At 36.5% G+C, this 14,778-nt stretch overlaps 1 protein-coding gene across 2 annotated transcripts in view; it reads right to left on the bottom strand.

The window, feature by feature from the left end:
- SLC41A2 (solute carrier family 41 member 2) overlaps positions 1 to 14,778 on the bottom strand; it is a 131,862-nt gene that overhangs the window by 89,726 nt on the left and 27,358 nt on the right. For both annotated transcript variants that reach the window (XM_058568525.1, XM_058568526.1), the window contains exon 2: positions 10,709 to 11,433. In XM_058568525.1, the coding sequence (XP_058424508.1) occupies positions 10,709 to 11,263 (555 nt within the window). In that variant the 5' untranslated portion in view covers positions 11,264 to 11,433. The remainder of the gene's footprint in view (positions 1 to 10,708; positions 11,434 to 14,778) is intronic.

Below are 14,778 nucleotides of genomic sequence, written 5' to 3'. Positions count from 1 at the left end.
TGAACTGCTAGACTTCTCCATAAGAACCTGCCCTAAAGGAAATCAACTTCTAATCTTACCTAATTTTGGACTTTTGTCAATATTCAGAATTCAGGCCAAGAACCCACACATCAAATGTAATGTCAGATTTCTTATATATGTACTACATTGACTCAAAACCTAAACATCTATTAACCAAAAAGACAAAAATGAAACAAAAAAACCCCAAGAAAAATAAAATAGTTGAGAAATACATCCAGAGTCCTAACTTAAAAATAAACAGAAAAAGTTTTTAAAAATCTAATTGGTAAAAGAAGTTTATGCAATGTTAAGAAACATATATACCCCATATCTAGAGAAGTTCTGCTTCTCATTTTAACTTAGTTTAAAAAACTAAACCCATTTGCTTCCAGACATATGACAAAATGACCAACCTCATTCATAATTAAAGAAATGCAAATTAAAAGGTGATCAATTTTCATCTGTAAGATTGGTAAAGGTCAAGAAGTTGAAGAATACTCTGTTGGTAAGAGTATAAGGAACTAGGTACTCTATCACACTATTGGTGAGAATGTAAAGGTTTAACTTCTTTGGGGCAATTTGGCAATATCTGTCAAATATAAAATGTATATAATTTTCAACTCAGAAATCTACTTAAAGTATTTATCCTACAAATAAACTTGCACATGAGTTCTAACACATATTCAAGTTTACTTCATCATTGTTCATATAGCAAAAGATTTGAGGCAATTTAAATACCCTTCATTAAGTACCTTGGTAGAAAAGTAATGACACATCCTTGCAATAGAGCATTAACGTAGCTGGAGAAGAATCCGATAACTCTGTATGTACCTATATAGGAGCTCCAAGATAAATTAAGAAGAGCAAGGTGGAGAGCAGCATTGTAAGGCGTGTTTTAGCGAATATATATATATGTGCATGTACCTGCATTTAATATTTATTGAAGTAGACACAGAAAAAACAGGGACAGTAATTTCTAAGGAAGGGAATGGGGAAGGGTACATACAGGAGAGAGACTTCTTTCTCCACTATACATTCTTTCATACAGCTTAAATGTGCTTTACTAGATACATAGATTACTTTTCTCATTAAACTTTTTCTCTTGAAATAATTGTAGATTCACATGCATTATAAGAAATAATACACAGAGATCCGATGTACCCTTTACCCAGTTTCCCCTAATGGTAATATCTTGCAAAACTATAGGACAATATCACAACCAGGATATTGACACTGATGCAGTCAAGACGCAGAACATTTCCACCACAAGGATCCCTCCTGCTACCCTCTTATAGCCACATCCACGTGTCGCCACTCTTTCTTACTCCCTGGCAACCACTCTTCTGTTCTCCATTTCTATAATTTGTCAATTCAAGAATGTGATATACATGAAGTAATATAGTACTTTTCATGTTTATTTGCCATCTGTAGACACTCTTCAGTGAAATGCCTCTTTTATCTTTTGCCAATTTTCTAATTGGGTTTTTTTTCTGTTGAGTTTTGAGAGCTCTTTATATATTCTAGTCTTTTGACAGATATGTGGTTTGTAAATATTTTCTTCCACTCTGTAGCTTGGCTTTTCATCCTTTTAACAAGGTCATTCACAGAACAAAATTTTTATTTGATGAAGTCCAATTTATCCATTTTTCCTTTTATGGATCACGTTTTTGGTGTCAAGACTAAGACATCTTTGCCTAGCTCTAGATCCTGAAGATTTTCTCCTATGTTTTTCTAAGTTTTATAGTTTTACATTTTATATTTTAATGTGTGATCCATAGTGAATTTATTTTTCTATAAAGTGTGAGACTTAGATTGGGGTTTCTTTTTTTTTTTTTTTTGCCTATGGATGTCTAATTGCTCCAGCACCATTTGCTGATACGGCAATTTTTCCTCCATTGAATTCCTTTTGCACCTCTGTCAAAAATTAGTTGGATGTATTTGTGTGGGCTTATATCTGGGGTGTCTATTCTGTTGCATTGATCTATGTGTCTATCCCTCCACACCACACAGTCTTGATTACTGTGGCCATTTTAATAACCTTAAAATCAGGTAAACTGATCCCTCCCACTTTTTGTTTTTCAAAATTATTAAAGCTCTTCTATTTTCTTTCCCTTTGCATATAAATTTTAGAATATTATTTATATCCACAAAAAATCTTGCTGGGATTTAAAAAGTTCTGTTAAGCCCGTATATTGATTTGGGGAGAACTGACATCTTTATTATGTTGAGTCTTCCAAGCCATGAAAATGGCACTTCTCTCCATTTGTTTTAGATCTTCTTTGATTTCTTTCATCAGTGTTTTTGCTTTCAGCATACAAGTCCTATTCACGTTTTGTTAGATTTACATGTAGCTATTTATTTTTAGAGTAAATGTTATTGTATCTTAAATTTCAACATCCACATATTCATTGGTAGTACAGAAATAGAATTTATTTTTGCATGTATTGTGCATCCTGCAACCTTGCTGAACTCATTTATCAGTTCCAGGGGCTTTTTTGTAGCTTCCTTGGGATTTTCTAAGTAGGCAATCTCGTCATCTGCAAATAGGGACGGTTTTATTTCTTCCTTTCCAACCTGTGTGCCTTTTTTTCCTTTTCTTGCTTTATTGCACTATGTTGAATAAAGGTGATGAGTGTGGACATTCTTACCTTGTACCTGATCTTAGGGGAAAAGTATTCAGTGTTTCACCATTAAGTATAATGCTGAGGAAGTTCCACTCTATTCCTATTTATCTGAGAGTTTTTATCATGAAAGGGTGCTGAATTTTGCCAAATGCTTTTTCTGCATCAGTTGATACGATCATGTGATTTTCTTCTTTAGCCTGTTAATATGGTGAATTACACTGATAATTTTTCAAATATTGAACCAGACTTGCATCCCTGGAACAAACTTCACTTGTTCATGTTGTATAATTCATTTATATATGGGTGAATTCTCTTTGCCAGTGTTTTGTTCAAGATTTTTTCTGTCTATATACAGGAGAGATATTGATCTGTAGCTTTTTTTTTCTTTTTGCATTGATTCTGGTTTTGGTATCTGGGTCATAATAGCTTCTTAAAATGAATTGGGAAGTTTTCCCTCCTCTTCAATTTTCCAGAAAAGCTTGTGTAGAATTAATGTTAATTCTGCTTTAAACATTTGGTTAGAATTTTCAGGTGAAACTATCTGGGTCTGAGGATTTCATTTTTAGGAGTTTTTTTAAAATTATGAATTCAATTTCTTTAATAGGTATAGAGCTACTCAAGTTATCTATTTCATCTTGGGTTAATTGTGTTAGTTATCTTTTTCAAGGAAGTGGTCCACTTTAAGTTGTAAAATGTATGTATATAGAGTTGTTTGTAGTACTCCTTTATTATCCTTTTGATGTCCTGCATTTCGTTCTGATATTGGTAATTTATGTCTTCTCTCTTTTTTTTTTTTATTGTCAGTCTTGCTAGAAATTGTCAGTTGTTTTGATCTTTTCAAAGAACCAGCTATTTGTTTCATTGATTATCTCTACTGTTTTCATGCTTTCAATTTCATTTTGCTTTTATCTCTATTATTTCCTTTCTTCTGCTTGCTTTGGGTTTATTTTGCTCATTTTTTTCTAAGTTTGAGATGGGAGCTGAGATTATTGATTTGAGATTTTTTCTCATTCTAACATATGCATTTAATTCTATAAATTTCCATCTCTGTATTGCTTTACTTATGACTCAGACATTTTGATGTTATATTTTCATTTTCATTCAGCTCAATGTTTTGTTTTTTATTTTCCTTGAGACTTCCTCTTTGACCCACAGATTATCTAAAAGTATCTTGTTTCATTTCTAAGTGTTTAGAAATTTTCCTCTTATCTTTCTGTTACTGATTTCTAGTTTGATAATATTGTGGTTGGAGAACATAATCTGAATGATTTCAATATTTTAAATCTGTTGAGGTTTGGTTTATGGCCCAGAATACAGTCTATCTTGGTATATGATCCATGACAGCTTGAACAGAACGTGCACACTGTTCTTTTTGGGTGCAGTGTTCTATAAATGTCAATTAGATCTTGTTGGTTGATGGTGTTGTTGAGTTCTTCTATATCCTTGCTGATTTTCTATCTAGTTGTTCTAGAGAGAAGGGTGAGAGAAGGGTGCTGAAGCTCCAACTATAATTGCGGATTTTTCTATCTCACCTTTCCGTTCTATCAGGGGCCTCTCATTATCAGCCAACAAGATCAAAATCCCAGCACCCTACATGCCCTTCTTTGATATCTTCTTGGCTAAAGTGTTGGGGTACCTCATTACAGCCTCTTTTCCCCCCAGCTTTACTGAGGCATAATTAATAAAGAAAATTCTAGCATATTTAAAGTGTATAACGTGATGATTTGATATACGTACATAGTGAAAGTATTCCCACCATCAGGTTAATTAATACATCTATCACCTCATAGTTACCTTTTCTTTTTTTGTGTGAGAATGCTTAAGATCTACTCTCTTAACAAATATCAATTATACAATACAGTATTATCAACTAGAGTCACCATGCTATACATTAGATCCTCAGACCTTATTTATAACTGAAAGTTTGTAACCTATTACCAACCTATCCCAATTTCCCCCAACCCCCACTCCCTGGCAACCACCATTCTACTGTTTCTATGAGTTTGACTTTTTTTTTTTAGACTCCACATATAAGTGATATCATGCAATATTTGTCTTTTCTCTATCTGGCTTATTTCACTTAGCATAATGCCCTCCAGGTTCATCCATGTTGTTCATTACAGCCTCCTGAGGTTAACGTCTAAGCTCCCCACTGGGCCTTTGCTGGTGTGGGTGTGGATGAGGCCATAGTTTTTTCTGTCGTGTCTGGCTAGAGTAGAATAATTATTGTCTAGAAGTTTTCTGTCTTGCTAGTTTGCCCCTTTCCTAGTACTTTGGCTAGAGAGAGCAGGCTTTTGTTGGTTTTTTTTTTTTTTTGTCTGCACCTGTTGGCACTTCCACGTTACGGCTTCTTTAGCTCCAAGTCTGGGATATATGAAGCAAAAGAAAACCCAGGAAACTTACTACTATTTTGTTCTCTGGATACAAAAGGGGCCTAGCTGGCCTGCTTTCCTCTTTCCACCTTCCAGAGTCTTTTTATGTTTGTTTTATATCGAGTTTCCAGGGTTTTTTTGTACTTAATGGGAGGTATAGGTAAAAGTACATCTACTGCAGTGGAAGTCCACTTTAAAATAAAAACCAGAACCATTACATCAGAGGGAATGCTAGTGCCTTCCTGGGGTCACAGCCATGTTAAAAGAGGTATTTTATCTTTAATAAAAACTTTAGCTATAGCTATGCTTTATAAGGAGGGACAAACATAGTGATGACTTGCTAGCTTTGTGAATTGAGAAAATGGTGACAAAAATTAGTCTAACATTGATACCGCCCTCTTATCTTCTCTTTGCACTTTTAAAACCCTGATATTTTGTCCACAAAATTTCAACAAAGCATCCCTTTTATCTCTGACCTCTCTAACTTCCACATTAGAGAAAAAGCTCTACTTAGAGCGTAGGGTTAGAAATATAACTCGGGTATTGGATCGTTCCATCTGCATTCCAAAACATACACATACTGCATTGGTAGTATAGTAATAAAATAAGGAATACTCAAGAGCTATACTATTATTTATTTCAAAGGAATATTCTTCACCATTGTGACAATATTGTCTTTATAAAATATAACAGGATCTCAGGGTTTTGTAGACATCAGCTTTCAATAATATTCTAATGATAAGTATAAATTTATCCAGGAATTTCTGGAAGTTCCAAAGGTATTAGTTTAATTTACTTATATTTCTCTTAGATGGATAGGTGGCTAACACTAACCTCATTTTACAGAGTCTTATAATAGATTAAGTCTATGGACAATCCGAGGTATGCATTCAGCATGTTATACAGAGAACAGGATTTATCCACAAGACAGGGATCTGCCATTTACCAGCTGTTTATTCTTGGGCAAATCATTTAAAACTATTTGCTTATTTTTAATGAGGGAAGAAAAGACAAGGAGCTTGAACTAGGTGATTTCTAAGGATGTTTCCAGTACTGACATTCTATTATTTAAAAGTCTAAGTTTGGGGGCTGGCCCGGTGGCGCAAGCGGTTAACTGCACGCGCTCTGCTGCGGCGGCCCGGGGTTCGCTGGTTCAGATCCTGGGTGCGCACTGACGCACTGCTTGTCAAGCCATGCTGTGGCGGCGTCCCATATAAAGTGGAGGAAGATGGGCACGGATGTTAGCCCAGGGCCAGTCTTCCTCAGCAAAAAAAGAGAGGAGGATTGGCAGATGTTAGCACAGGGCTGATCTCACCAAAAAAAAAAAAAAAAAAAGTCTAAGTTTGATTATCAAAATTCAGGAATCTTTATAACAGAGGTATAGTTTATTTTAATTCATTCCCTCATTTGACAAGGAATTATTGTCTGCTTTGTGTAAGGCATTAGGCTGTTTTTTGGACTGGGCCCTACTTAAGTAGGACAAAATACCCCGTTGCCTAACTACCCCACCCAACCCCACTTACTAGTCGGAAGAGAACTGGGATTAGTTTAGATTAGTGGTTCTCAAACTTTAGCCTGCATCAAAATCACCAAGAATACTTGTAAAAACAGATTGCTGGGTCCCACTCCCAGGGTTTCTGATTCAGTAAAGTTGGGATGGAGCCTCAGAATTTGTGTATCTAACACGTTCCCAGATGATGCTGACACTGCTGGTTAGGGAGCACACTTTGAGAGCCACTGATTCAGATAAACAGAAAGACCATGGAGGGATCAAGTCTTACATGCGAGGAATCACCACTCTAAAGGTTTTCTTGTCTCTTTTGCATACTTTTCCATCTCCATTTTCCTTGTAAGAATATCCACTCCCTCTCTTTTGAGAAGCAGTTAAATTCCTATTCCCCGTGATTCTGGTGAAATTGCTGATCTGGGGATAGAAATGTAACTTGAACTGAGATAGAAATGTAACTTGAGTGGGCTAAGCACATTACTACATCTTCCCAGTCACATCGAGTGGTCCTAGGGGTAAGCATGTGACCAAAGACAAGCCAACTGCAGAGTTCTGCCCTAAAATTTTCCAAATTGAAGACGGAAGAATAGCTCATTCTTTCCCTTTGTAAAACAAACTAAAAGGATAAGACCCCACCACTGTCAGCAGCTATATGCAATAGGAGACAATGAGGGCAACAAACAAAATAGAAGTTGACGTGACAGACAGACAGACAGAAGGTATCATAAAATTAAGTCCCTGATCTAGTTATATCTGAGGTAGGCTGTACACCTCTTCTTCCCAGTTACAAAAGACAGTGCATTCTGTACTCTAATTGGTGCTTGACATGATCTTTTACTAAGTTCTTTAATTTGGGGCCCAGAATGAATAAAGGGATGTTGTAAGGCACAAGCACACAAAAGTAGCTTAGTTTGGGACAAAAGCTTACTCCTTTGGATAAGCTTAAATATGTAAAAGCAGGCATTGTGTATCCCTACAGGTCTTCTGAGTACCTCTACAGAATTCCCATAGCACTTACTTTTTACCTCTAAAGGTACTTAAATATTCAGTCATACACTATAGTTATAATCTATGTATTTGTATTTCCCACTACTACAAAAAGGCATAGACTTTGGAGTAAAAATTCTAATTTGACTATCCAGAATATACAAATGACTGTATTTGTATATCCAGAATATACAAATAACTGTATTTGTATATCCAGAATATACAAATAACTCCTACAAATCAATAAGAAAAAGACAAACAATCAAACAGGAAAATGGGCAAAGAAACTGTACCAGTAATGTCCGAATGGTCAGTAAACATCATTAGTCATCAGGGAAATTCCCATTAAAATCACAATGAGATACCACCTCACATTTGCCAAAATTTCTAAAATTAAAGATTCCTGATACCTTGTATAAATAAGACTACAGAGCAATGGGAGCTCTCATATACTGCTATTTAGTCTGTAAATTGCTACAACCACTTTGGAAAATCATTTGACATATACTAAATTTAAATGTGTGCATATCCTAAGACTCAGAAATTCCATTTCTACATATACACCAAACAGAAATACATGTACATGAGCACCAAGAGTCTGGAAACACCATTCATCCCAATGTCCATCAATAGTAGAATGGATAAATTGTGTTATTTTCATCCAATGGATTACTATACAGCAATAAAAATAAATAAACTACAGTTTCATAAAACTTACATAATGTTGAACAAAAAAAGCCTGACACAAAGGACTATATTCTCTATACTTCCATTGCATAAAGTTTAAAGAGAATTAAGTAAAACCAAATGATGATGTCTAATGATGCACCCTTATAAAGACAAAGAAGTACTTATCATAAAATCAGATTATTGATTACCTTTGGTGATGGGGAAGAAAGGGTAGCAACTAGAAGGGAGCATAAGAAAGACTAATGAAGTACTGGTAAGATTCTATTTCTTGACCTGGTTGATGGTTATATGGTTGTTTTTGTCATGAAAATTCACTGAGCTGTACATTTTTGTTTTTTACAATCTATATGTGTTAAATTTCACAATTAAAAAGTTTTAAAAGCACATTCAAATTAAATCTTTCAAAACATTTATGCTATGTTTTTGTAATTTTTAACACTAAAGTTTAACATTATAAAGTCCTTAGGGCTAGTGGTGTTAAAGTTCATAAAATCATAAAAGGAACTTTTTCCAATTATACATGTGCTGTTCTCTCAAATACTATCAAGAAATAAGCAAACATTACATCAGAGGAATGTACACAATGAGCTATGTAAATGTTCCACCTAACAATCTGTACTCTAACATATCATTCCTATAAATGTTATTCTATAGTTAAATGTTGAGTGTTTCTTCAGAATACCTGGTCTATCAAGAAAATAAAATCAACCAAAACCAGCTTATTCATTTTAGCAGCTGTGATACTATTGGAATAACTTGAAACAACTATATTTCAAGTGGACAGGTAGGTTTGGTCCCTCTTCAGTATTATAGTCCGTTCAAAAATTCAATATACTTACACAGTACTTTTCATATCCTTTCTCCATCTGATAGTGGAAAAATTGTTTCTATCTATGTATGTTTTCCATTTTGATAACAATGTTATCTGTTGAAAAGTGTCTTAGAGTCACAAATGACCTGAGATTTCTTTTAGGGAGCAAACAATGAAAGACAAGGACATATTACAGGATAATGTATCTAACACCTTCCCAGAGCCAATATTTCTCTGATTGATGAAAAAACTGACAGTAACAGAATGCCACATTTTAACAATTTACTACTTTAGTAAGATAATTATATAACAGGTAATTTTGTAACCAAACTATATTAAAAACTCCTACAAATCAATAAGTAGCATATACATTTTAGAAATGGAAAAAAGATACAAAAAAGTAATTCATTAAGAAGTATTCACATAAAAAATATGCATGACTAATAAACACATGAAAAGACACTAAACATTAATAATAATTAAAGAATGTTAATTAAAATATGATAACATTTTCCTATCAATTGGCAAAAATGAAACAGATCAAGAATATCCAGTGTTGATAAGGGCATGGAAAAATAAACATACTTATATTTTGATGGTAGGAGTATAAATTGGTACAAACTTTTTGAAATCCAATTTGACAGCTATCTATAAAATTTTAAACACATACACCTACTCTAATACTCAGCAATCCCATTTTTTTTTTTTTGTGAGGAGATCAGCCCTGAGCTAACATCCGCCAATCCTCCTCTTTTTTTTGCTGAGGAAGACGGCCCTGGGCTAACATCGGTGCCTATCTTCCTCCACTTTATATGGGACGCCGCCACAGCATGGCTTACCAAGCAGTGCGTCGGTGCGCGCCCGGGATCCGAACCAGCGAACCCCGGGCCGCCGCAGCGGAGCGCGCGCACTTAACCGCTTGCGCCACCGGGCCGGCCCCAGCAGCAATCCCATTTTTAAAATCTATCCTATGAAAATATTAGTAAAAACGTGTAAAAAATATATGTATTAGGATATTTATCATAGCACCAGCATGGGAGAATGAATAAAGTAAATTTTGGTATATACATACAATGGACTATAAAGTACTCATTTTAAAATGCAGAATATCTTTGTTACTAATTTGAAAGATGTCCAAGATGTATTATTAAGCAATGAAAATAAGTTACATAAAATTATATATAGCATTTCATTTTTATTTTTGAAAAAAAACCTCTGCACATATATACATGTGTCAGCAAAGAAAAAAGTCTATAGGTATGCACAACAAACAAACTCTAACAGTGGTGACCTCTGGAGGGGAAGAGAGTTTTGGTTTGGAGATGAGAAATAGGGAAGACTTTTAATCTTTTATTTATTACTCCATATTGTTTGAATTCATTTTAATTAGTATATATTAATTTTTATTTAAAAATAAATATTTAAATATAACATTTTTGAGTTTTTCATTTAGCTAATTTACCCATTATGGGGTTGCTTTACTGCTGTAATACTTTACGAAGAATTACTTTACAGTCAGAATGAGACTATTCTCTTATAACTTCTAAAGGAAACAAACAAAAAAACACCTAGAAATAGCAGATTCTCTACCAGAGTCAGCCTCAGTTCATTTTACTAAGGGATAAATTAAATCTAAAGTAAATGTTTGAGATTAGTAACCTACATAAAGCATTTGAAACAACAAACACAGTGAAGTTAGACAAAGATGAAAACCCACCTGGACTATATCCAAAACCATGCCAGCTGAAACTGTTCCAAAACCAGCCAGCAAAAATGGCACAAGTATTTGCAGTGCCATGACACCACTGGATTCCTTTGGTAATTTTTGGTTTACTTCCACAATGGCATCTTCGTCACCATCACTAGACGTATCTCCATCTTGTAACATGGCAGTAGTTTCTGACGTCTCCCTTCCGTCACAGTAATTGTAGGGGGCATAGTCATCATACTTTTGGCTACAGCTTGATGGTGTGTGCCCGTTATTGCCATGAAAAGACGGCTCTGAGAAACTGTGATACTCCATGTGTTGCTCTGATCTAATACTAAAAGTCTGTGCTGCAGTTGATAATCCATCTTGCCAAATGCCATTTGCTTTTTTGTGCCTGTCTTCCTGGTTTTTCTGGTAAATTACTGGAACCATACTCAACAGCAAGTTTAAAAACTTATCAGATTGAATTGTATTTAAGCTTAAAGTCCAGTCTACAAAACCGCCTCCACTACTTGGACCATCACTTATTTTATTAGTAATAGATCTTCCTTTACTATTAGTCATATTGTCATCGCAAAAGACCCTGTACTCCTTAGATCTCAAGCTTCGTGAACCATAGCAGATGAATCAGAACCACAGAAATGCTGGTTTAAATTAAGACGTTGACTTCATTTTGCAGGAAATAATGTTTCCACTAATAAAAGATGTTTAAAAGTTCCACAGAAGGATTGGATCTGGAAAGAAAAAAATAAAATAATTTTAAAAAATCAAATTAAATATCTTGATACTTAAAATTTTCATAGTTCAAGACATAAAAGACATGTTTCTAAATAAACCCTAAGGTACTGACACTGTACTTCGTGGGCTTAACACATAACTGCTTTGTGCCATACAACTGCTCTGTACACAGAAATATAATACAGAGCTATTTTTTGTGCTCACCCTTGGTTAAAAGTGTTTCTTATCTTTGCATACTTTATGAAATTAATACCTAGGTAAGTCTTCAACTGTCCCTGAGGTTCTACAGTGGACAAATTCATTAAATAAAGTGATGGCTTCTATTACTATAGAGAGGTCTCAGAATCAAAGTGCTCACCACTTTGCATATGTTGGTACAATAAAAGGTAAGGTATATGGAATTACATTTTAAACATATTAAATAATAAATCATGTTCCTTTATTTACAACTTAATATACATTTTAATATAATATACAATATACATATACACACAGCCTATCTTATACGTCCAAGAGCATCCAAGATCAAGAAACTGGCACTGACAACCAGTACGATATCCATAGACTAACAAAAGATCCTCTGCACAGAACACCAGAAGGCCTGAGAGATCCATACATCTAAACATCTAAAGGTGGGTGAACTGGACCTTGCAGAGGCGGTGGAACCAGGGAGGCAGCAGCAGCAGCTCCCAAGACCAGAGGCTCCAAGAACTGTGGCAGCACTCACAACCAGAGGCTCCAGGAACTGTGACAGCACCCATGAACGAAGGCCCTAGGAACCGAGGCAACGTACAGGACTGGAGGCTCCAGGAACTGCGGTGGCACCCGTGACCCAGCCCCTCCTTTCCTGATAGCAACACCTGCAACCCCAACCCTCTCAGCAGCATGGACTGCACCTGAGACCCAGGTACACCTGGCAGCGGCAACAGTGCCCATGCCCTGAGGTTCCAGGAACCACGGTGGCACCCAAGACTAGAGGCTCCAGGAAGCACAGTGGTGCCTGCAACCCAGGTACCCCACCTCTTGCCGTGGCAGTGGTGCCCGTGACCCTGGCTTGTCCTGCAGCTGCAGGGACACCATGAACCCCGAATTCCTGCAGCAGCAGTACCAGCACCCCCGGAAAACCCAGGAGCAGTAGTAGAGGCAGCACTCATAGCAGTGGCCCCGTGGCCACAGCAGTGCCCGAGGCAAGAGAGGGCCAAATAGCAGCAACAGGAGAGCCTGTGACTCCAGTCCCCCACAGCTGCAGCAGCACCTGCAACCCTGGCCCCGCAACCCATGGCAGTGGCGCTTGTGGACCCAACAACCCCAACATGGTGGAGGTGCCCATGACCCTGGCTCTCACCACCCGCCTGCCACGGTGGGGGAATCTGCAACCCAGATGACCACAGAAGCAGCAGAGGTGCTCACCAGCCTGGTGACCCTGGTGGCAACACCTGCAACCACAGTGACACCACAAACAGCAAGTCACCAGCAATCTCGGAGGCACAGACAGCACAACAAGGGCGTGGATGACACCTCTGACAGAGGCAGTGGAGGGAAATGCTGGCTCTCAAATACAACCAGAACCAGTTCAGAATCAAAGTAAACAAAACCTTACCTAAATAAGAAAGGTGTTTGCTACTACAAATGTGCTGGCAGAGGAAAACTCATCAAGCACCATGAAAAATTATAGTAACGTGGTATCACAAAAAGAAAATGACAGTTCTCCAAAAACCAATCTTGAAGTCATGCAAGACTGCAATCTAAGTGATAAAGAATTTAAAACAGCTGTGATGAAGAAACTCAACATGCTATAAGAAAACTCAGAAAGACAGTTCAGTGAGCTCAGGAACAAAATTAATGAATGGAGGAAGTACTTCACCAAAGAGATTAAAACTCTGAAAAAGAACCAAACAGAAATTCTGAAGCTGAAGAACTCAATAAATGGGATGAAGAATAAAGTAGAAAGCAATGGAAATAGAGCAGACCATACGGAACAGAGAATTAGCAAGTTCAAAGGTAGAAATCTAGAAATGATTCAGGTGGAAGAGGAGAGAGAACTAAGACTAAAAAAATGAAGACATTCTATGAGAAATATCTGACTAAATTAGGAAAAGCAACATAAGGATAATGGGTATCCCAGAGGGAGAAGGGAGCAGAGAGCTTAATTAAAGAAGTAAGAGCTGAGAATTTCCCAAACCTAAGGAAGGAAATGGATATACAACTATGTGAAGCTAACAGAACACCTAATTATCTCAATGCAAAAAGACCTTCTCCAAGACACCTTACATTAAAACTGTCAAAAGTCAATGATAAAGAAAGAATATTAAAGGCAGCCAGGGAGAAAAAACCAATAACCTACAAGGAAACCTCCATTAGGCTATAAGCAGATTTCTACGCAGAAACTCTACAGGTCAGAAGAGAGTGGAATAATATATTCAAAATATTGAAAGATTAAAAACTGTCAGCCAACACACAGATCAATGGAACAGAATTGAAAGCCCAAAAATAAAACCACACATATATGGACAGCTAATATTCGACAAAGGAGCTAAGAACATACAATGGAGAAAGGAAAGTCTCTTCAATAAATGGTGTTGGGAAAACTGGACAGCCACATGCAAAAGAATGAAAGTGGACCATCTGCTATCGCCATTCACAAAAATTAACTCAAAATGGATCAAAGACCTGAAGGTGAGACCTGAAACTATAAAACTCATAGAAGAAAATATAGGCAACACACTATTTGACATTGGTCATAAAGGAATCTTTTTGGATGACATGCCTACCCAGACTAGGGAAACTAAAGAAAAAATAAGCAAGTGGGACTTTATCAGATTAAAGAGCTTCTACAAGACAAATGAAACCAGAATCAAGATGAACAGACAACCCACCAGCTGGGAAAAAATATTTGCAAAACATATCTGACAAGGGGTTAATCTCCATAATAGATAAAGAACTCACACAACTGAACAACAAAAAAACAAACAAACAACCCCATCAAAAAATGGGCAGAGGAAATGAACAGACACTTCTCCAAAGAAGATACACAGATGGCCAATACGCACATGAAAAGATGTTCAACATCACTAATCATCAGGGAAATGCAAATCAAAACAACACTAAGATATCACCTCATGCCCATTAGAATGGCTATAATCACTAAGACAAAAAACAACAAATGTTGGAGAGGATGTGGAGAAACAGGAACCCTCATATACAGCTGGTGGGAATGCAAACCGGTGCAGCCTCTATGCAAAACGGTATGGAGATTCCTCAAAGAATTAAAAATAGAAATACCCTATGATCCAGCTATCCCACTACTGGGAATCTATCCAACGAACCTGAAATCAACAATC

This window comes from Diceros bicornis, chromosome 25, assembly GCF_020826845.1.
Source record: "Diceros bicornis minor isolate mBicDic1 chromosome 25, mDicBic1.mat.cur, whole genome shotgun sequence".
Taxonomy (NCBI): domain Eukaryota; kingdom Metazoa; phylum Chordata; class Mammalia; order Perissodactyla; family Rhinocerotidae; genus Diceros; species Diceros bicornis.
This window is presented reverse-complemented; position numbering and strand designations above follow the sequence as displayed.